Source organism: Solanum pennellii, chromosome 10 (genome assembly GCF_001406875.1).
Source record: "Solanum pennellii chromosome 10, SPENNV200".
NCBI classification, from domain to species: Eukaryota; Viridiplantae; Streptophyta; class Magnoliopsida; order Solanales; family Solanaceae; genus Solanum; species Solanum pennellii.
Window position 1 is genome coordinate 76,578,022 of NC_028646.1, and position 22,269 is coordinate 76,600,290.

At 34.7% G+C, this 22,269-nt stretch overlaps 4 protein-coding genes across 7 annotated transcripts; 1 reads left to right on the forward strand and 3 right to left on the reverse strand.

The window, feature by feature from the left end:
• Positions 1–245: 245 nt before the first annotated feature.
• On the forward strand, positions 246–4,052 carry LOC107032009 (ABSCISIC ACID-INSENSITIVE 5-like protein 2). Of its 4 annotated transcripts, none has more exons than XM_015233561.2 (5): positions 246–430; positions 550–612; positions 1,152–2,003; positions 2,084–2,155; positions 3,596–4,052. In XM_015233561.2, exons 3-5 carry the CDS (start codon positions 1,182–1,184, stop codon positions 3,674–3,676), a joined length of 975 nt encoding a protein of 324 aa, XP_015089047.1. In that variant the 5' UTR covers positions 246–430; positions 550–612; positions 1,152–1,181; the 3' UTR covers positions 3,677–4,052. The 4 variants fall into 4 exon arrangements, with proteins under 4 accessions (XP_015089047.1, XP_015089046.1, XP_015089048.1 ...); XM_015233560.2 differs by having other exon boundaries at positions 247–430; positions 911–2,003; XM_015233562.2 differs by having other exon boundaries at positions 430–612.
• An 88-nt stretch (positions 4,053–4,140) lies between these two features.
• Positions 4,141–7,035, reverse strand: LOC107032010. Its single transcript, XM_015233563.2, has 3 exons — positions 6,619–7,035; positions 5,885–6,009; positions 4,141–4,639 (listed from the first exon to the last, which is right to left on the reverse strand). Exons 1-3 carry the CDS (start codon positions 6,995–6,997, stop codon positions 4,436–4,438), a joined length of 708 nt encoding a protein of 235 aa, XP_015089049.1. The 5' UTR covers positions 6,998–7,035; the 3' UTR covers positions 4,141–4,435.
• A 4,965-nt stretch (positions 7,036–12,000) lies between these two features.
• Positions 12,001–13,059, reverse strand: LOC107001603. The gene has a single exon (XM_015199581.1). The coding sequence runs from the start codon at positions 13,057–13,059 to the stop codon at positions 12,001–12,003; it is 1,059 nt and encodes a 352-aa protein (XP_015055067.1).
• A 2,530-nt stretch (positions 13,060–15,589) lies between these two features.
• LOC107001755 (probable peptide/nitrate transporter At3g43790) lies at positions 15,590–21,755 on the reverse strand. Its single transcript, XM_015199730.2, has 17 exons — positions 21,629–21,755; positions 21,010–21,050; positions 20,255–20,315; positions 20,074–20,176; positions 19,838–19,940; positions 19,573–19,626; positions 19,401–19,463; positions 18,739–18,788; positions 18,538–18,613; positions 18,040–18,264; positions 17,827–17,914; positions 17,608–17,693; positions 17,400–17,507; positions 16,867–16,911; positions 16,685–16,773; positions 16,014–16,057; positions 15,590–15,909 (listed from the first exon to the last, which is right to left on the reverse strand). The coding sequence occupies exons 1-17, from the start codon at positions 21,753–21,755 to the stop codon at positions 15,734–15,736; spliced, it is 1,539 nt and encodes a 512-aa protein (XP_015055216.1). The 3' UTR covers positions 15,590–15,733.
• Between the last annotated feature and the right edge of the window lie 514 nt (positions 21,756–22,269).

Below are 22,269 nucleotides of genomic sequence, written 5' to 3' on the forward strand. Positions count from 1 at the left end.
TCTTATATATACCAATTGAAGAAACTATTTTTTTTCCCTTCTTAGATTCTCCGCCTTTCGATTTTATATTTATAATATGTACATTTTTTTAAACTAAGTAATATAAGTGTGATAAATAAATTATTTAATATTTCACCCAAAAGGCTAATGCACATAAATTCATGGTATTTTAGCAAAACTAAAACTACATTATTTAATACTGAGTACCTAGTAATCAGTCATTAGTTTACAAAACTTTTTTTTTTTTTTTGGCTGTGTGTGACCAAAACCAAACAGAGGACAAAAGAGGTTGCATGTTCAGCCTTCAGGTGTAACTGAAGCTCATAAATAAAGCCAGAAACTTTACAAGAAAAAAGGGGTCAGTGGTAAATTGCACACCACTGTAGTAGATAAAAACCAAGGGCTGATTTTTATTTATTTTTTTTCTCTGGTAATGGTATTGGATATCCATTTTTATACATAGAATTTTGGGTCTATGAATATTAATTTATTAATAGTATTCTCTGTATGGATTGAGTTTCAGTTTCTGGGGTTTTGTTCTTTTTATAGGTGAATGTTGCTGCATGCAACCTAATGGATTCTGACTGATTCTTCCATTTTTACAGTTTACTGGTATGGTATATGATCTTCTCTACCATTGATCTGTTTTCTGTTTTCCCCCTTTTATATATGTTGCTGTTTCTTTGAATCTCTGTTGCATGGCTTTTATGATATGTAAATGGTTTTGATTCTTTTTCATTTTTGCTTCTTTTTTTTTTGTTTTGTGTGGGATTCTCGTAGAACTAATGTGAATTATTGCGCTTTGTACATTTTCAAGATTACAACTTCACTTTCTTTTCTGTGGTGCATAAAATAAAGGGGTTTGAAATTGATTTCTGGATTGGCTGATGTTGCTAGTTGTGAATCACAGGGTTTTGTACATTTTCAAGATTAGGACTTTAGATTTCAGTGTGGTGAATAGAGGGGTTTTCTGGATTGGTTGATTGGGCATTGTGCATTTCAAGATTAGGACTTTAGTTTTCAGTGTTGTGAATAGAGGGGTTTTCTGGATTGGTTGATTGGGCTTTGTGCATTTCAAGATTAGGACTTTGGTTTTTGATGAGGTGAATTAAGGGTTTAGGAGCTGATATCTGTATTGGTTGATTGATCAGTTGAGAACGTGGACACATTGATATTGGTGAATGGTAATTCAAGGGATGGGATCTCGGGGGGGAGGTGAAGCAAAGGCAAATGCTTTAGCTACGCAAGGATCACTCTACAGCCTCACTCTTGATGAAGTTCGGAATCAATTGGGGAATTGTGGGAAACCACTCAATAGCATGAACCTTGACGAGTTTGTTAAAACTGTATGGACTATCGAGTCTAATCAAGAAGTGGTGGGGGGAAATGATTACGGGCCAGTGCAGCAAGGGGCTTCTCAGCATCATCCATCGAGCATTACAATGTCCAGGGATCTCAGCAAGAAGACTGTTGATGAGGTGTGGCAAGATATTCAGCAGGGGGTAAAAATAGATAATGTTGATAAGAGAAGCCAGGAGAGGCAACTAACTTTAGGTGAGATAACTCTGGAGGATTTCTTGGTCAAGGCTGGAGTGATTGCAGAGTCGACCCAAGGCAAGAGAATTTCGGGTTTAGTATTTGGGGTTGATTCAATGTCATTGACACAGCAAGCTCAGTGGCCGCACTATCAAATCCCCGCAATGCAACAGGTACCAGAACAGCAGCATCAACAACAACAGCAGAATATACCACCAGTTTTTATGCCAGGCCATCCAATTCAACAGCCTTTACCTGTTGTTGCTAACCCAATTATGGATGCAACTTATCCTGAAACTCAAGTGACAATGTCTCCAGCACATATAATTGGAACACTATCAGACACACAAACATCTGGAAGAAAGCGAGTTGCTCCACGTGACGTCGCTGAAAATAGTGTAGAAAGGAGGCAGAAGAGGATGATTAAAAATAGGGAATCTGCAGCTCGGTCACGAGCAAGAAAGCAGGTCCTTTTGCTTATTTTGCATCTTCTGTGATATTGTTTTTCATCTATGCGCCAGTGAAATTTTACTCTTCTGAATAACAGGCTTACACCCATGAACTAGAGAACAAGGTTTCATTTCTTGAAGAGGAGAATGAAAGACTGAAGAGACAGAAGGTAGGATTGCAAATCAAAATAATTCATGCATGAATTCAGTGATATCATTTTCTTCAAACAGTTATACATTCTCATTAGTTCCATGTTCGTTGTAATAATCAATCTTTCTCTGGGGAAGAAACTATAGTAGCTGAATCTGGTCTATGAATGCTGTGACGCTCTAACTTCTTTAAGTTCATTGGCTAAATCTTTAAATGGACAAGATATTTTCCTTCACAATGAAACATGCTATTAATCATTTATGCGATCAGGAGGAAGTACAGTTGGTGATGCATGCCTTCTTTTGTTTCTTTTTCCCCTTAAGATGATTAATCAATTAGCAGAGCCTTTATATTAACAAGTGATTTGTTGTTTCCTGATGAAAGTATGTCAAAGTTATTGGAGGTGTCAAAAAAGATCTCCATTAAACTTCTAATAATGTTTCGTTCATTAGCTATTTGAAATGATAGGAAGGCCATTGAGAACAGTTTTAGACTGTAGAAGATCTTTAACTATCTTCACTATACTCTTTGATCATAATTTCCCATATGAATATTCTTTTCTTCTCCGTCATATAAATGGTTTTCTCATTCCCTTTTCTGTTTTATTTTGTTGTAGTCCATGAGGCCTTAAGCTACTTTTCTGTTTAACAATATATCTAATGAGTGGAAGAATCAGAAAGTAAAAGCACCTATAGATGCACATCGACAGGTGACACCTAGTAGTTCTCTAACTGCAAGACTGATATTTATCTGTGGAAGTGTTGACTAGAAAAACACTATTGGCTGCTAAAAGATTGAGAAGGTTCGACTTTTTGCAGCCAACATATCCAGCTACGCTTGCCTATCAAAAAAAAGAAGTATATGCCCAGCTACACTCTTAAGGATATAGTTCTAGATTGCAGTATTGTTAGTTTCCCAACTATCTAGCTGTTTAAATCCTTGCTTCATTGCTCTTTTTCACAGAGATATTTTTATTGCATACTCCTGTATATTGATACTGTATATGTTCAACAAGGGGACGAAACATCACTTAAAAGAAATCAGGGCACAGATTGTGGGAGGGAGGGCTAGCAGGGACCTATTTAAGTTCTTATTAGTGCTTTCCCATCGAGGGCATCAACATTTGCTTGGTCTCATAAGTAGAAGGGTGTGTTAAAATTTCTCTTTGGAGTTCAATGTCAACCTCAATGCTTGGTCCCTAATAGACTCATTTTTAATTGCATAAACTTAGATGTGTAGGTAATACTTTTGCTTGTCCATGCCAACTTTTATTTTCTTTGATCATTTGGATTGTGTTTCCCCCTTCAAATGCTTTGAAGTAAACAAGCTTCTGACATGGCAAACCTCAAATGAAGTTTTCTTTTTTGTACTCAGAGTTGTCTCTTGTCAATTTTCAGTAGTTGCCTAGCTCCCTTCAGTTTTCATGAGTTAACTTAATTAAATATGGTTTCATCTGCAGGAGATCGAGGATATTTTACCTACTGTTCCACCTCCAGAGCCGAAGTATCAGCTCCGCAGAACAAGTTCAGGCCCTATCTGAATGGTGTTTTTGTAATGTCATTGAAAATTTCACCAGCTAGTAATGCTTCTTTCTCAAAATCCCTGTTCAGGAGAATGCCTTGGTAACTTCTTCGAGTGATTTCCAGTCGATGCCTATGTAGTGTATCCGTGTATGTAACGTTAACAGTTTGGACACAGAGAACATGGTTTTGGTAGTTTTTTTTTTCACAATATGTCTAGACAATGAGGACATATATAGCTTAGGGTCGTCATTTAGTAGATACAAAGGTCACAAAACAGCCTGGACTCAGTCTCTGTCTAAGAATCAAGTGACTCATTTTCTTCTTTCTCCCTTTTCCTTTTTGTGATTTGGACTGCTTTTGGTTCATATAATTGAAAATGCTCAAATTGGCACAGCTTTGCTGGATCAAACTTTGAATATTTTAAGAACGTTTCAAACTAATATAACGAGCAAAATATCTTTGAACATGCACATCTGCTAAATTTCAAGAGCTTAAATACTGCTTTCATATATAAAGCCTGTAGGACAGGCAAGCTGTATCCAGTAGATATATGTCTGAGCTCACATCTTTTTGTCATAAAACCCAAAAGGGAAAGAACAAAAGAAGGCCAATGATTAGCAGCTATGCCTTATGTACACTGTTTCCTAATCTACACTAGCTAGACTAATTCACACCCTTCAAAACCTTCATCTGCAAGAAAAAATGACCAGCCTGATGCAAACGCATAAACTTCAGTTGCCTTATTGGAGCAACCATGAGAATATAACAATGGGAACTTATAGATCCTTCCATACATTAAAATCAGTCGTTGAGCCATTGTAGTTGATTACGCTATCCTGGCACCCCATGAAGTATGTACTTCGCACTGGATCAATATTTACTAGAGCATGGGCAGTTCCAAGGGGGCTGACTGCAACAGCAACTTCATCTGCACCAATTATTACTTCCGCGTAACCTTTTTTTACCGCATCATTTTCCACCTGTAGAAACTTAGTGAATCAAGAGTAGGACTTGATATTATATAATTAACTTGCAACCCTAACCCATAACAAGAAAAGGAAAAAATGAGCTCATTTGAAAAGAAAATTCTATGCGAAGTGTAATAGACGAGATGATTTAATAGCTGTAGTTGGTTTTTCTTTTGACAGGTAGCGCTATAATTGTTTATTTAATCTTCATTTCCCTTTCATTTGATTCAAAAATAACGAATAAGCGGCAACTCATGATTTGGAAGGTTTAGAGGAGCTAGCTGCAAAAATTGAATAACATAGAACTCTTCCAAAGCATAAGCAGAATGCCTGCTTCAGTGGTGAGTTAAAGAGAGACTATAAATGTAACGAACCCCAAAAAATTGGATAAAGGAAATAATAAAAGAGGGAAGGAAGGATTTGAGACATAAAACCAATCACCCATGCTCATGGTCGTCAAAACATATCTTAGGTACTGAAAAATGTAATTACAAAGAGCAAACAATTATGGCTTACTGGGAACAAAAAAAGTAGAGGATTTTTGCTTGACTGAAGATTTCGAAGGACTGAAAAAGAAAGCTTGATTGTGGCTTAGGGTAGAATTCAAGAAATACACCAAATCAGTATAAGTCTACAATTGAAACTCTAGCATACAATGTAATGTTCAAGGTCTGAGAATGTTTGCTTTATTTGAAAATTTGAAGGACTTAACACGAAAGCTTGATTGTGGCTTAGGGTAGGATTCAAGAAATACACCTAAACAGAATAAGTCTACGAATGAAACTCTAGCATACATTGTAATGTTCAAGGTCTGAGAGTGCTTGCTTTATTTGAAAATATGGCAAAACTACAAAAGTACACTGGACAGGTGACAGCAATAAGATTCCTGAAGAGCCTGTGCAGGCAGACAGTTTATGTCGACACATTTGTACTAAATTCACTTCCTAATCAATGCACACTTTCATCTAAAAGCATTCATAAGCAAGATACTAATCTCTTCCACCCATGTAAATACATCACATTCCAGGGACTACAAAGGATCCAATTGATTTGTGTACATTTCAAATTTCTGCATATTTCTGGATTATATGCAACTGCAAAATATGTTTCCCTACTGATAAACATAGTAAAAGGAAGGTTGTAAACTAACTTTTTTAAACTTGGTAACTTTAAAGTTGTATAGTAACTACCAATGTTAAGATAGGTAGAACTATAAAAGCTTTCAGCTTTGACATTACTAAGAGGAAAAAAACATACCCGGAATACTGTCTTAGCTCCCCAAATAACAAATGTCTCATTGCATGTATGGTGTCTGTGGTTGCCTCTAAGACCACCAGATCTGATCTCACCCAAATGAACTGAAGCACAAACTGCTGCCCCACCTGAACCAAGCATAACCTCCCTTTGTCAATAGGAAAAATCAATTGAAGAATGACAAATAAAATTCGTTTAAAATCTTCTTCTTCTTCCTTTTTTTTTTCTTGGAGTATGAAATGTTTAAATTCATCTTGCCGTTAAGAAACTTAAAATCAAGGGCAAGACAACATTGAGCAACAGCAATCACCCACGCTAACACTGGACAAAAAAAGCTAGGAACCCCACAAGATTAACCTCCTTATCTTTACAAGAAAATCAATTCTAGACTTGCACATTTTCTTAAATTTCTAACACTTTGAATAAATCAATCAACTAAACATTTTTTTCCTCATATAGGTAATCAATCAACTGAGCTTTAATATGCCAAAAATAATCAAGATAGGCTACATAAAATCCTTCACAAAAACAAAACTTTCCTTGCCCTTTAGGTGTTTCTAACTAGCTATCTCCCCCCAAAATGCTCAATTTTCTTTCTTGCTTTAATAACTCTACATCAATCCACATGAACCTAATAAGATTCGAGGAGAAGGGACAGTAATGCAGCTTCCATTTATAAGGTTAGGATCAGGCATATTCAATAATATCTGACGATAGAAAGATGGGTAAAGAGAGACCTGAAATGGCAGAATCAAGGGCAAGAGAAATAGGATTGATCAACCAGCCACGTTTATCTTTGGCAATAGAAGAAGAAGAAGCTGAAAACCTGACAAGATTAGCATTTTGATCGGACCCAGATTGAACCTTAGCATGCCACTCTTCTCGTTGAGGGTTAGAAGTTGAAGGATGTTGGAATCTGAGTGAAACCCATGTGAGAAACAGGAAAAGGGAGAGGAGAAAAGGGAAAGCATGGGGTTTCTTGAGGAAGGATTTGAGTGAGTTCATCAAACTTGAGATTTGGGTTCCCTGATTCTGAAATGGGGCGGTGGAGATTGGAAGTTGGTGGTGGTTCTGGTTACCGGAAGAGGAAAATGTTGTCCTCCTTGGATTTGCCATCTCTCACTTTTTCCTTCATTCATATATTCAAAAAACAAACAAACATTACTACTACTATTATTTTCTTCTATTTTTCCCTATTTCCTTTTTTTACTTTATATCTCTTTTTATAAATAGCTGGATCACAAGAAAATGCACAAATATCCCTAGACTATGATCGAATTATACTTAAATTTATTTTTTTTGTAATTTTATGTATTTTTTTGTCTTACGTTGCACACTCTGTGACTCCATTCAATTGATGCGCTTGGAAGATATTTGGATGGCACGTAAGCCAAAAAGGTACACAAAATTATCAAAAAAGTAAGTTCAGGTGTAATAGGATCTTAACTTAGTTAAGGTATCTCTGAGGTTTCGGTCATAATCTAGGGGTACTTGTGCATTATTCCTAAAATTTATACATAAAAATCATCATCTTTTGCCTATTATACTCTTGATAGAGTAGTTAATTAATTTTAAAAATATATTTATTGAATAAGGTTAGAAAGGTAAAGTTACATCATTTCATAAGTGCAAAATAAGAAGGTAACATGTAAAAACAGACAGAGCGAGTATCTACAGGACCTAGTTTTTTTTGTTTCGAAATGGTAATGATTTTAGTTGTTTATTTAGGTAAAAATTAATAGTTGTAGTAATTATTTACATGTTTATTTAGGTAAAAATGAGTAAATATCTTAAAAGATCACTCAAGTATATGAAATTGTTTCAAAAAGTCACTCAACTTTGTTTTATATCAATAAAGTCAAGTCATTCAACTTATAGATTTTCTTTTATAAAATCACTCATCTTTAACTATTTTTCTAAAAAATCATTATAACCAAAAAATAAATAGATAATTACACAAACCACCTTTAAAATTTAGTTTTTGTTGTAAAGAAAGCTCAGAATATAAGAAGAAAAAGACAAGAAGTATAAGATAGAGGAGATAATTTTCTTATTCAAGTATATATCAAATGGTGAGTGATATCTCTATTTATAGTGTTGAGATATCACTCCCAAAAGTCATTTAACTAGTAGATACATAGTTATCTACATTGTTATCCAAAAGAGGGGTTCATATCATCTAGGGAATACACATACATGAATTTAGTAGTTCATGAATAAACCAAATGGTCATCCACTATTCAATGGATTTATAACACTCCCCCTTGGATGTCCATAGATTATGTGCCTCGTTAAAACCTTACTAGGAAAAACCCAGTGGGAAAAAGCCTAGTGAAGGAAAAAGAGTACACATATCTCATAATACGCTTTGAATGTTGCCTCGTTAAAAACCTTACCAGGAAAACCCAACTTGGGACAAAACCATAGTTAAGGAAAAGAGTACAACGCGTATTTCGCTCCCCCTAATGAAAACTTTACTTGATATCTCGGAGACGGCGCATTCCAATCTTGTATCTCAACTTCTCAAACGTTGATGTTGGTAATGCCTTAGTGAATAAATCAGCAAGATTATTACTTGAACGAATTTGTTGAACTTCTATCTCACCATTTTGTTGAAGATCATGCGTGAAAAAGAACTTTGGTGAGATATGCTTTGTCCGGTCTCCTTTGATGTATCCTCCTTTCAATTGAGCTATACATGCAGCATTATCTTCGTACATTGTGGTTGGTATATTCTTTTTCAAAGAAAAACCACACATTTCCTGAATATGATGGGTCATTGATCTCAACCAGACGCACTCTCGACTTGCTTCATGGATGGCTATTATTTCTGCATGATTTGAAGAAGTGGCTACCAATGTTTGCTTCATTGATCGCCAAGATATTGCCGTGTCTCCACATGTAAACAAATAGCCTGTTTGTGATCGAGCTTTATGCGGATCTGATAAATACCCTGCATCTGCGTAACCAATCAGTTCTGATTTGGATTCATTGGAATAGAATAAACCCATGTCCATGGTCCCTCGAAGATATCGAAGTATGTGTTTAACACCATTCCAATGTCTTTTTGTTGGGGAGGAACTGAATCTTGCCAGTAGACTTACTGCAAAACAGATATCTGGTCGAGTATTGTTAGCAAGGTACATTAGTGCCCCGATCGCACTAAGATAAGGAGTTTCATCACCAAGAAGCTCTTCATCATTCTCTTGAGGTCGAAATGGATCTGTATTGATGTCAAGCGATCTTACCACCATTGGAGTACTCAATGGATGTGAGTTATCCATGTAAAAACGCTTTAGTATCTTTTCTGTGTACGTTGATTGATGAACAAGTATTCCATTTGACAAATTCTCAATCTGTAGACCAAGACAAAATTTTGTCTTGCCGAGATCTTTCATTTCGAATTCTTTTTTCAGACACTCAACAGCTTCTAAAAGCTCTTTACGAGTTCCAATGATGTTCAAATCATCAACATACACAGCTATTATTACAAATTCAGATCCCGACCGTTTAATGAAAATGCAGGGACAAATCGGGTCATTTTTGTACCCTTTCTTTAACAAATATTCACTCAGACGATTGTACCACATCCTTCCTGATTGTTTCAATCCATACAGAGATTTCTGAAGCTTTATTGAACAAGTTTCTCTTGAATCTTTGTATGCTTCAGGCACTTTGAATGCTTCAGGAATTTTCATGAAAATGTTGTGGTCCAATGAGCCATATAGATAGGCTGTGACAACGTCCATTAGACGCATTTCAAGTTTTTCATGAACTGCCAGATTTATGAGATATCTGAAGGTGATTGCATCTACCACTGGAGAATATGTCTCCATATAATCAATGCCAGGTCTTTGAGAAAAACCTTGAGCAACGAGTCGGGCCTTATATCTCATGACTTCACCTTTCTCATTTCTTTTTCGTACAAAAACCCATTTGTACCCCACTGGCTTGATACCTTCAGGTGTTCGGATTATCGGTCCAAAAACTTCACGTTTTTCTAGTGAAGCCAATTCAGCTTGAATTGCATCCTTCCATTTTGGCCAATCATTTCTCTGTCTACATTCGTGAACAGATTTTGGCTCAAAATCTTCATCTTGTTGCATTATTTCAATAGCAACATTATAGGCAAATATGTTGTCAATCACAACATTATTTCGGTTCCACAACTTTCTCGTCGAGACATAATTCATTGAAATTTCATTGTTTTCAGAAGTTCGAACCTCCTCATCATCATGTGTTATGACTTGGGTCTCATCTTGAGAAATTTCTTTCAACCCATGATCATCTTGATCATTTATTCCTTTTCTCTTTCGAGGATTTTTATCCTTGGAACCAATTGGTCTACCACGCTTTAAATGTGGTCTAGACTCATTTGCCTTAACAATTTGTTCCGTCGGGATATCAACTCGAACTGGAGCATTAACAGCTGGAATATGCGATTTAGTAATCCTTGGAAGATTAGTAAATGCATCTGGTAGCTGATTTGCAATGTTCTGCAAATAAATTATTCTTTGAACTTCTTGCTCACATTGGTTTGTTCGAGGATCCAGATGAGATAGAGTTGATGAATTCCAATCTATCTCTTTTCCCAACGACTTATGTTCTCCCCCTAATGTTGGGTATACTGATTCATCAAAATGACAATCAGCAAATCTTGCCTTAAATAAATCTCCAGTCATAGGCTCCAAATATTTTATGATTGAAGGAGATTCATACCCAACATATATCCCCAACCTTCTTTGGGGCCCCATCTTTGTGCGTTGTGGTGGAGCAATTGGGACATACACCGCACATCCAAAAATTCTAAGATGGGAAATGTTTGGCTCTTGACCAAAAGTCAATTGTAATGGGGAGAATTCATGATAATTGGTCGGCCTTATGCGCACAAGTGCTGCTGCATGCAAAATAGCATGCCCCCACATAGACACAGATAACTTTGTTCTCATTAGTAATGGTCTAGCTATCAATTGCAGACGTTTAATCAATGATTCTGCTAGACCGTTTTGAGTGTGAACATGCGCAACTGGATGTTCAACTGTTATACCAGTAGACATACAATAATCATTAAATGCCTGAGATGTAAACTCACCAGCATTATCTAGACGGATTGTCTTTATTGTATAGTCTGGAAATTGTGCTTTCAATCTTATTATTTGAGCCAGCAATCTCGCAAAAGCCATGTTGCGAGTTGATAATAAACACACATGTGACCATCTTGTAGAAGCATCTATCAAGACCATATAATATTTAAAGGGTCCACATGCAGGTTGAATTGGTCCACATATATCACCCTGTATACGTTCCAGAAACGCAGGGGATTCAATTCCAACCTTAACTGTTGATGGTTTAATGATCAACTTTCCTTGAGAACAAGCAGCACAAGAGAATTCCTTTGATTGAAGGATATTTGGGCTCTTTAAGGTGTGCCCATGTGAATTCTCAATGATTTTGCGCATCATATTAAATCCGGGATGGCCCAACCGGTCATGCCAAATGATAAAATCATTAAAATTAGTAAACCTTTTGTTTACTACGGCATGTGATTCAACTGTACTTATACTTGTATAGTACAACCCAGAAGAAAGTGCAGGTAATTTTTCATGCACAATTTTCTTCTCTACATTAATTGTAGTAATGTAAAGGTATTCAACCTTTCCTTCATTAGCCGTCTCAACATGATAGCCATTTTGGCGAATAACTTTGAAACTTAATAAGTTTCTTTGAGACTTACTACAATATAATGCATTATCAATGCTTAATATTGTCCCTCCAGGTAGTAATAAGGTCGCTCTTCCAGAGCCCTCAATTAATTTTGTACTACCTGATATTGTGTTGACATATGCCATTTTCATAACCAAATTAGAAAAGTATTTCTTTTCTTTTAATATTGTATGCGTTGTAGCACTATCAAGAAGGCATACATCTCCATTACTCATCTTGAATCCAACTGACAACTGGGGATTTCTATTAATTTTCATTAAAATAAAATACATCAAAAGAAGGAAGAAACAAAATTAACAACGGAAATTTAAATACTTCAACATGAATAACATAATAATTAAAAATACATAAGTAAAATATTAACAGACTTCATTCCCCAGCTAAAAGATCAAACATCAGTTTCGATCTCCAAAGAAGTCATCAACTTCCATATGAGTAATGTCACCAAGGCCATCAAAAACATCATCCTTTAAAGCCAAATTTGCTTCAATATCCTTATCATATTTCTGAGATGTTCCCGGCTTATCATCATCTTTAAGAGTCATATGTGACTCAGCTCGAGTATTGGAAGAGGAAGCACCACTTTTATTTCCTTTCTTTTTAAAAGAATTTTGATAGAGCCTTACAAAATGCTCATGTGTGCGACATTCATTCTTCCAATGGCCTTTCATGCCACAACGACGACAATTACTTTTTGAGGGGTTATTTTGAGAACTCATGTTGTTCTCCCTTTTATTATGACCACCACCTTGACGATTAGTGTATCGTCTTTTATCTTTGCCACGTCCCCGTGCATTATTATAGCCCCGATGATCATCTCTTTTTACTTCAGATTGATCACGTGCTTCCACCACATTTGCCTCCGGTAATGGAGCAGCTCCAGTGGGACGAGCTTCATGATTTTTCATTAAAAGAGCATTATGTTGCTCAGCCACCAAAAGACATGAGATTAGTTCAGAATATTTCTGAAAACCCTTTTCACGATATTGCTGCTGCAATATCACATTTGAGGCATGGAAAGTAGTAAGTGTCTTTTCCAACATGTCCTCATCTTTTATAGTCTCCCCACATAATTTTAACTGGGAGGTTATCCTGAATACAGCAGAGTTGTATTCAATTACGGTCTTAAAATCTTGAAACCGTAAATGCATCCACTCATAACGAGCTCTTGGCAACACTGTTGCCTTTAGGTGGTCATATCTCCCCTTTAAATCAGTCCACAACTCAAGTGGATCTTTTACCGTCAGATATTCAATCTTCAGGCCCTCATCAAGATGATGACGAAGGAAAATCATAGCCTTCGCCTTATCTTGACTCGATGCTTCATTTCCCTGAGTAATAGTGGCATCAAGACCTTTAGCAGCCAAGTGAATCTCAGCATCGAGTACCCATGAAAGATAATTCTTTCCAGAAATATCTAATGCCACAAACTCAAGTTTGGATAAATTCGACATAATGAAATTATGAGAGAATATGTGAATCAAATAAAAATATTTATATAATACCTTTGCAAGTAGCAACTTCGTGCTGATAACGTGTTGTAAAGAAAGCTCAGAATATAAGAAGAAAAAGACAAGAAGTATAAGATAGAGGAGATAATTTTCTTATTCAAGTATATATCAAATGGTGAGTGATATCTCTATTTATAGTGTTGAGATATCACTCCCAAAAGTCATTTAACTAGTAGATACATAGTTATCTACATTGTTATCCAAAAGGGGGGTTCATATCATCTAGGGAATACACATACATGAATTTAGTAGTTCATGAATAAACCAAATGGTCATCCACTATTCAATGGATTTATAACAGTTTTGAATACTTATTGTAATTGTAGTTTATAATATTATGCTTTAACTTCTCTTATTTTATTTATTTCAACAAATATTTTTTTACCTAATTATTATTAACATAAAAATTTATGATTTAATTAAATTTCTATTTATCATACATTTATTTAACTTTTTATGTATGATGTAATTTCTTCCTTCCATTAATATATACCTTGTCAATTATTTGTATATGATTACAGACGTGCATCCATAATGATTAAATGGATAATTTTGTTGCTGAATTTGACTTCATTAAGTTGATCTATACATTCTTTTCATAACCTATACGCATTTCGTTTAAGTATTCTTTAACTTTTTTTTTCTTAAGAAACTGCATGTATATTGACCAATTTAATAAATGTGTGATAAATGAAGATTTAATTAAATCATAAATTTTTATGTTGATAATAATTATTAGGTTAAGAAAATATTTGATAAAGAAAATAAAATAAGAGAGTTAAACATAATTATTTAAACTATAATGAAAATAAGTATTACAAAACTAAACTTGAAGGGTGGGTTGTGTAATTAGTTTTTTTTTTTTTTTTGGTTATAATGATTTCCTAGAAGAACAGTGCAAGTTGAGTGATTTTATAAATTCATAAGTTGAGTGACTTTATTGATACAAAATAAAGTTGAGTGACTTTTTGAAATAATTTCACATACTTTAGTGATCTTTTAAGATATTTACTCAGGTAAAAATTAATAGTTGTACATGTAAAAACAATGAATCTTCATTTTTATATTTTTTGATTTGACTAGTCTCCGGACACGTGTGTTGCACGTGTATCCCAAATAAAAATCAATAAAAAAAATAAATGAAAAAGTATATAATAAACTATTAGGAGAACATGATGTTTTTTTCGAGTGTTCTCTCGATATTTTCGATCTACTGCACATTAGATAAGTTTCCAAAGCTTACCCATTTATAAGCAATTAAATGTACAGACAGTCATCAACAACTAAAAATTCATGAAATTGTTCAATCAAAAGGTGATTAGATATCAATATTTGTAAAATATTCCAAGAAAGACACATCAAGTTAAAGAATTAAAAAGGGAAAATGCAACGTTACTTAAAGTCTTCTTGCATCCTTAATGTGTATCGTTACAAATGTAACTACTTCCTTAAAAACTTTCAGATAAACCCAGACTTAGATTTACAGGCTTGCAACTACTATCCATCACTGTTAGAGAAGACTTGGAGTTGCTACATTTGTTGAAGAAAATGTGATATATTTTGCTAGCAAACAACTGCAATTTCAATTTATTATTAATAGTTTAAAAGTTTATAACATGGTTTCTTTTCTGCGGGAAACTATGCGTAGAGAGTTTCAAAGAGAGTTGATCATCATTCAGCATCAAACCATATGTGTACAACAACATTCAATTTTTTATATGTGTGGTTATACCTTTCAAGCTATTTATTTTACTTATTAAAAAAATTAGAAAGCTATCATTCAAATGAAGTTAGCAAATCAAACGGAAAAATCTAGACTTAATAAGATTGTACCTGAAAATTAGAAGACACTTTTGTACCCACTTAACAATGGAAGCTTGTGTTGAATGACTAATATTGAGTATGTTTATATAGTGTAGTCTTGAAGATTTGTTGATAAAAACTCTTTGATATTCCTCAATTACTTAATTTGATTCCTTTCAACTTCTCATAATTAGCAAAATACGTTTCAACTTCTATATTAATTGAAACTTTATTAGTGTTCATCCTATTTGGTTGTTTCACACATAGTAATTGAATAGACTGCTGAACTTCTCATTTTGCTCCTCTATTATGTAATTCAATATTACTATTTAATTAGATATTTAATTTATATTTGGGTAAAGTATTTTATTACTTTTTAATTTAGTATAGGGGCAAAGTAGTAATTCAACTTTACACTTTAGAGTTTCATGCTTATAATAATATATGATTTGTGTTATTACTATCTTCGTTCAAATTAATTGAAGTGTTGAGCTGTTTCACAATTTTTTTAAAAAACTCATAGATTAGACATAATTTTGCACTTCTTTTATCACATCTTTTCACCTCATTTTGTATCCTATGATTCATAAGGCTCAAAACATTCATTTATTTATTTTTCTAAGAAGAGATACACCTAAAAACTGCATCTTTCACTCTCCATTACATTACATAACATACATAAATCTGTAATATGATGGATATTAAGGTTTACAATCAATCATCCTGAGAGAATTTGTTCACTAATACAGCTAGAGAACTAGCTTTAGTTCAACTCTTTGAAGATAATATTCATCTAACTTGTAATGTTGGTACTTCAGGGTAATTCCGTTAACACGAGCCTCTCTTGCATTCCATTTTCTTGATCCAAAGAGTCGTGTTTTGATTTTGGAACATTATCGCTGTCTTCAGGTTCTTGCAGAAAGGGTCTAAGGGTCAGAAGTAGGCCGAGCAACTCAATGGCGTTGAGAACAAAGAACACCAACTGATCACCTGTATTACAAACATCACAATGCCTTTTTGTTTAGTTTGTTGGGCTTAACTTTTGTATTTCAAGTGCATCAAAGTAGGCCATCAGAAATGAGTAATTAACTTACCAGGCAGAATATCAGCATCTTGACGCCGTTGTGACCAGGACAATCTGCATAAATTGCAGATCATAAAATTGTGATGATACATAATCTTGTCAATCTATACGTCTAGATTGATAGACTGTATACCTTAACTTTCGAGTTAAACAAAAATCATATACATTTCCAATAGACACAATCCCCCATTCACTAAAACTGAAATGAACATCTGATTATATCACTACACCACTCTAGCATATTCAAATATACCAAGTTAATCTCAGACCCTGCATCGTTACTGGCCAAACATGAAGTACTTATAAGAGCTATCACTACATTCATTTGCATGACATGTATATGGTACTAAGTTTGTTTAATGGTGTTGGCTTGAGTAACGCAAACATTGGTGAGAATCCATTTTCCCCAAAACCTAAGGGTTCGTCCACAGCTAAGATCAGGCTGAAAGGTGAGTATTCCTGTACTACCCCTTGTTAGTCCCGAGGGATGGAGGAGGCTAGGTTAAATGAAAGATGGTTATCGATTCACGAACATAAGCTGTCCCTGCCTTTTCAGGGTAAGAAGGGGAAGAGAAAATGCCTCAACCCAATGTTCAAATACCAAACAAGGTTCAAATTCAAGTGACAAGCACAGAATGACCTTGAAGATCAGCAGACAATAAAGAGAAATTAACAACTTACAATGAGCCCCCGGCTGCAGGGCCAATTGTCTTGAAAAGCGACATTGAGGACATTGAAATGCCATTTGCAGCTCCTCTTTGCTCCTGGGACTGAAGTTAAACATTTTACTCACACATGAACATTACTGATCACAGTTATACGGATAATAAGGAAAAAAAGTGCTTATGATATAAGGTAGTTACCACAGCTCTATTCTGCATGATTAGTAAGCCAGTTGTAATTGATACCTGATCAAATATGAAAAATAACCATTAGACCAAGCAAACAACTTCGAGATACTGAAACTGCAAAAGCCAAACAAAGGTAATTGAACAGATATATTATTCATAATTTTCATGTATAGGAAATAGGAGATATCATGAACCAGAAAATTAAGATACAACTCATTTACATTCAACGAAGAACCTTAGATATTGAGTAACAAAGCATAAAGCTAACATAAACTTGAGAAAAGAGCTGCAAAGATGAATGAAGCAAAATATTATAGGTCATATATTTCTTTCTCCTCCTCATCATGCACCATCATTTTTGTGAATCATACTGCATACACACCAACAGTGGGAGTAAAAACATTTCGAATTCTAAAAGGGAAAAACAAAACAAAAAAGGACATAAGCAACTATTCCTGGATATTCACAAAAGCACTACATTGAATTTTTATCATCAATAACTTCATGAAGCTGAAGAACTCAATGATCTAAGGATAAGTTCTTACCGAGAGAATATTCTTTAACATAGATGCACAGTTGAGAGCTATTGAGAGGCCAAAGCCAGTTAATAAAGCTATATATGGGTAGCTAGCCAACAATGGTATGCTTAAAACCTGAAAGATAAGTAAGTTCAATATAATCTAACAGTGAAAAAGTAACTTCATAGGAAGTGGTAGTTATATAAGTGATATGTCAGTTTAGTCAGGGGCATACTGCACCGATCCGAGAAATCATGACAGGCCCAGTAATCCTTTCCACCAGTGGATAAACAAGCAGCTGAAAGAGTAGCAAACCAATGCCTGTAGGGTCATGCAAAACATTAATAGTATTTTCTGATTAAAAGATGCACAGTTTTCCAATATAGTCGGCCTAAAAAGGTTCAGAAAACACAAGGCAAATTGTCCTGCAGAGATATGAGCAATGTCTTTATACCTGTGATGGCAAGAACTTGTCCAACATCAGAAGTTGTGAAGCTTAAACCCCCAAGGGTCCTTGGACTAACAGCCCAGAGTGAAAATATCTTAAAAAGCACACGACAGTAAGATATATTTACAAGTTTGTTCAAGCTAAGGATCAGTTCTCCAGAAGGTTCCTTGGATTTCCAGTTTTTCCATTAAAATGAGTTTTGAAAGAAAGATACATTACCTCCAAATAGGCTATATCGTGGAGCTGGAATACACAGTAGACAATAATAGAAGACATTAAGGGCCAATTCATCAGAAGGCTTTTTTGAGAACTAGGGGCTCTGCGTTCAGAAGGATTTATGTTCTGAGACACATTTAATCCATTTGATTCATCTGGAGATCCTTCAACAGCCTCTTGAAAGTTATTTTTATCTTGTTTTATTTTGTTATGCTTGTGAAGTGTCTCCTGCAACATGTTAGAAGTAGTCAAACTGCAGAAACTGTTTCAGTTAATAAAATCTGGTCCTGTGTGTTTTACAGTGAATTAGTTATGTCAAATTCTTTAGTTCATGTTATGGATTAGAACAGATCATTTTCAAGAATTACATACTATGTTCTTAGCTATGGAACATTATCACGAGTTAAGCAACTGAAGTGTGAACAGGAAAGATATTTATGGAGGAAAGCCTAGATGGAACTTAAAATGAGAAATAAGTATATATAAGAGTAGAAGTTATACCGGAAGCCAAAAGGACATTACTGTTGCAGCTAATGCAAAGACTGATATCAAAAGACAAGGTAAAAAATATGGGAATCTGCAAGGTAGAGAACAAACAAATAAACTTCTTAAATAACCAGATAGAACCAGACCAACCAAAATCTTCTCAGTATTGAAAGTTGAGAGTAGTTCAACGTACAGAACAGGAAGAATGTCGCTTACCTCCCAAAAAAGGATTCTTTGGAAAATAAGCTTGGATATTTTTCTGCTGGCTAGAAACAACATAAGTGCACAAGAATTTTGAGTCACTAAACTGTACTCATAATAATTAGAAAAACAGTTTTAATAAGTAGAGCTTCTAAAAGCTTATGTAAGCTGGTTTTGACACAAAGTAAGACATCTTTCAGGTTCAAGACATGAAGAGACGTTGAACAAATGGTGCGTTGTTTCAATAGCAAGTCTATTATGCAAAAGTTGTCAGTTACCATGGATGAGATGAAAATTGTTCCTGGATAGTTTCCTCACTATGAGTAAGGGTGTTACAATATCTGGTGGAGTATTCAATTGTTTCACCTTGTGTATGTTGCACGAGTGCAATGCTAGAACCTCTTAGGACCTTCAGCACATCTTTCATTTTGGATCATGGGAATTGGGAGGACATTAAGCAAGTATGCAGTGTATTACTGCAACTTTAACATGCAATAATTTCTAGTAATCGTGACCAAAACTAATTCGTTTAACTAACCACCAAATGTTATATGAATTTTTGTCCAATACCATATATGAATCAAGTCAGATGAAACACTTCTTTCGAGAGAGATAGTTTTCAGTCATCACTACTGTAAAAGTTATCACTAACAATTCCACTTTGGGAAGTACTGTACCTGTGCAAGATAACCTCCAATAGCAGGACCAATCACCAAGCCTATCCCCCATGACGTGCTTACCTAAATAAATAAGATGCTTAAAAACATTTTATGGCATAGGATCTCAGAGCTATGCAACAAACCTGTTAAAAGGAAAAGAGAGACGACGGGAAGGAGAGAAGCAACTCACAGCAGATATCCCCAAAGCGTGGTACTCTTTTCGGCAAATTTCAGAAGCATAAGCCTGGAGATATTGAACAACTAAACAAGTTGAATGCTTCCATTAACAATGCTCATCATACTCTTAATTGTATAAAAAGAAGAGCACAAGAAAGGTAGTACTAAACTAGTTAAAACAGGTAAGTAAAAACTTATAATGCAAATCAGAATGTCAATCCTAAAAAAATAAGATGTTAATAGTTGACATAAAATTCCACATAGCAGTAAAGACATACCCGCATTGTGCCTATTATCCCGCACAAACTGCCTATAAGGAACCTTGTAACTATCGCCATCCAATAATTGGTACTAAGGCCAAAGAGTGCATTGAAAATAAGCCTGCAGTTGATTCCTCATATAAGAAATTAAAAGCAAACTTGAATGAAATTGCACAATTGAATCATAGCTGAATTTTTATGTTAAAATAAAAATCTTATGCATGAGGACAGTGATTAACCAGCACTATACTAACACTGTAATTGTGCCAATCACAACAACTGGCTTTCGACCATAACGATCAGCAATTATTCCCCAAAGAATAGAGGTCAAAGCTCTTCCCAACATGAAAGAAGAACCTTCAAGAAATGACAAACATGTAAGAAGGAAAACACTGAAGTTACTCAGAAGCAACGATGGACCGATGGTAGACTGACCTAGATATCCGGCATAATAACTAATATCTTCCTCCCTTTCCGCAATGTGAAAATCTCTTACCTGTAGGAGTCAAATGTCAATATTTCCACAACCGTAGTGTAGACACTAGCAGATCAAGAATCACACACAAGAAGAAAGGAGCTATAAACGACTAAGACACAAGGAAGTTGCTTGAGTAGAATATAAATGATTTAACTTGATGAGAAGCTCTATGTGCAAGTTAATTATTTCCAGTACTATATGGTGTCACCTATAAATGATAAGTTTCTCCTACTCAAACTTCTCTATGTATTAGGCTGGTATATCTGGTTATTTGATGTATGACAAGAAACTAAAATGAGTTTGCTAAATTGAAAAAAAAAAAGCATTCTAGTTCCAATGAAAGTGTGATTCTCTGGTTTTGTTAACATTAAACTACTACTATAAAATCTTCGTTTGCAAAGGGAGACAGAACATTGGTGCTTCTCATTACATCACATACTTGTACCTGACCAAATGTTGATTGTCTAATTAATTTGATTTCTCCACATTTTCATTCATAATTTAGTTTAACCGCGTGTTCTGGTTTGACATGATACAACTCTGCTACTGCCTAAAGAGGCAACTCTTGATTATGCTTCATTCGTATTTAAGCACCCTAATGCACTTATTAACCTTTTATAGTAGGCGAAGAAAGTTAAATACAATACCGATACCATATCAAACACATTAATGCAAGACCATTAAGCTCATGAGTAACATAATGGATATATACCATAAAATAGAGGAAAGGGAAGAGAGATGATATCGGCAAAGCTGCAAAAGATTTGAGAAGAGACGAGTATGTTAGTGGAGAATCGTGAACCAAATCTAATGGTGCTGGAAAACAAAACGCCACAAGTACTGTATAGTCATAATATGTCTTAGAATTTGTCCATGGATATTCATAAGCTCAAAAACAAGGCAACCATAGTCCAAAATCTCTACAATTTGCATCATAATCAATTTTCCACTACTTAAACGAAAATATATATATATTTTTCAATTATTAACTACTTATTCAAAATTATTTTCAAAAAAACAATTAGGATCAAAACATTTACCATTTGTACAGATGTAGGCCAAGCGTTTAATTTGCTTGGGACGATACAGTATAAACTAATTCTCCTATAACACATACATTGTTAAAGAAACAATTAAATTGTCACACTTAAATATCAACAAAATAATAGCCAGTAGTCTCACTATCAATAAGACAATGGCATTTATATATATATGCATGAGTTTTAAGTAATAAACGATGATAAATGGATATAGAATTCAGGCAAATAAACACAAGAATGGACAAAGAGTGAAGGCAAAAACGTTTTATGATATTAGAGAAAGGGACATACATGCACATAACGTAACAACGGAGATGAAGAGGACAGGTTTAACAGGGATGCCATTGTTTGATCGTTTTAACTGTTCAACTTTGCAACCTGGACAATCTTCGTAATTGTTCAACAACCCCTCCTCCATTGTCTTCTTCAAACTAAAACAGAGTCAACAAAAAGATATATACACTATTAATCTCTGTAAACCTTACGTACTCATGATATGTGTGTGTGGGAACGAAGAATTAGTTAATTATTAAATCAGGGGTAGTTGGAAGATCCAAATCATAATTGATTCTGTATTGCACATGTATTTCATTCAATAAACCAGTATAGCATAATAATACTCTATGTCAATGATGCACTAATTATAAGAGCATGGTTTCTTGAAACTATAAAGTAATTCAGACAAAATTAAATGCACATTTGAGTATGTCTCCATCGATGTGTGCACCATATTTTTATATTATAATAGTGTTAGATAATACTGTAGACAATAAAATTCGGGTCGAGAAAAAAATAATTATCAAGAAAGGAAGATTATAGCAATAATCGTTTTATTATTTCAAGTGTGACTGTTACAATCTCTATGATTTCTTTTAATTCGCCTTTTCAAATATAATTCAAGGAGTCTTGAGCTTGATCTGGAACTTGGGATT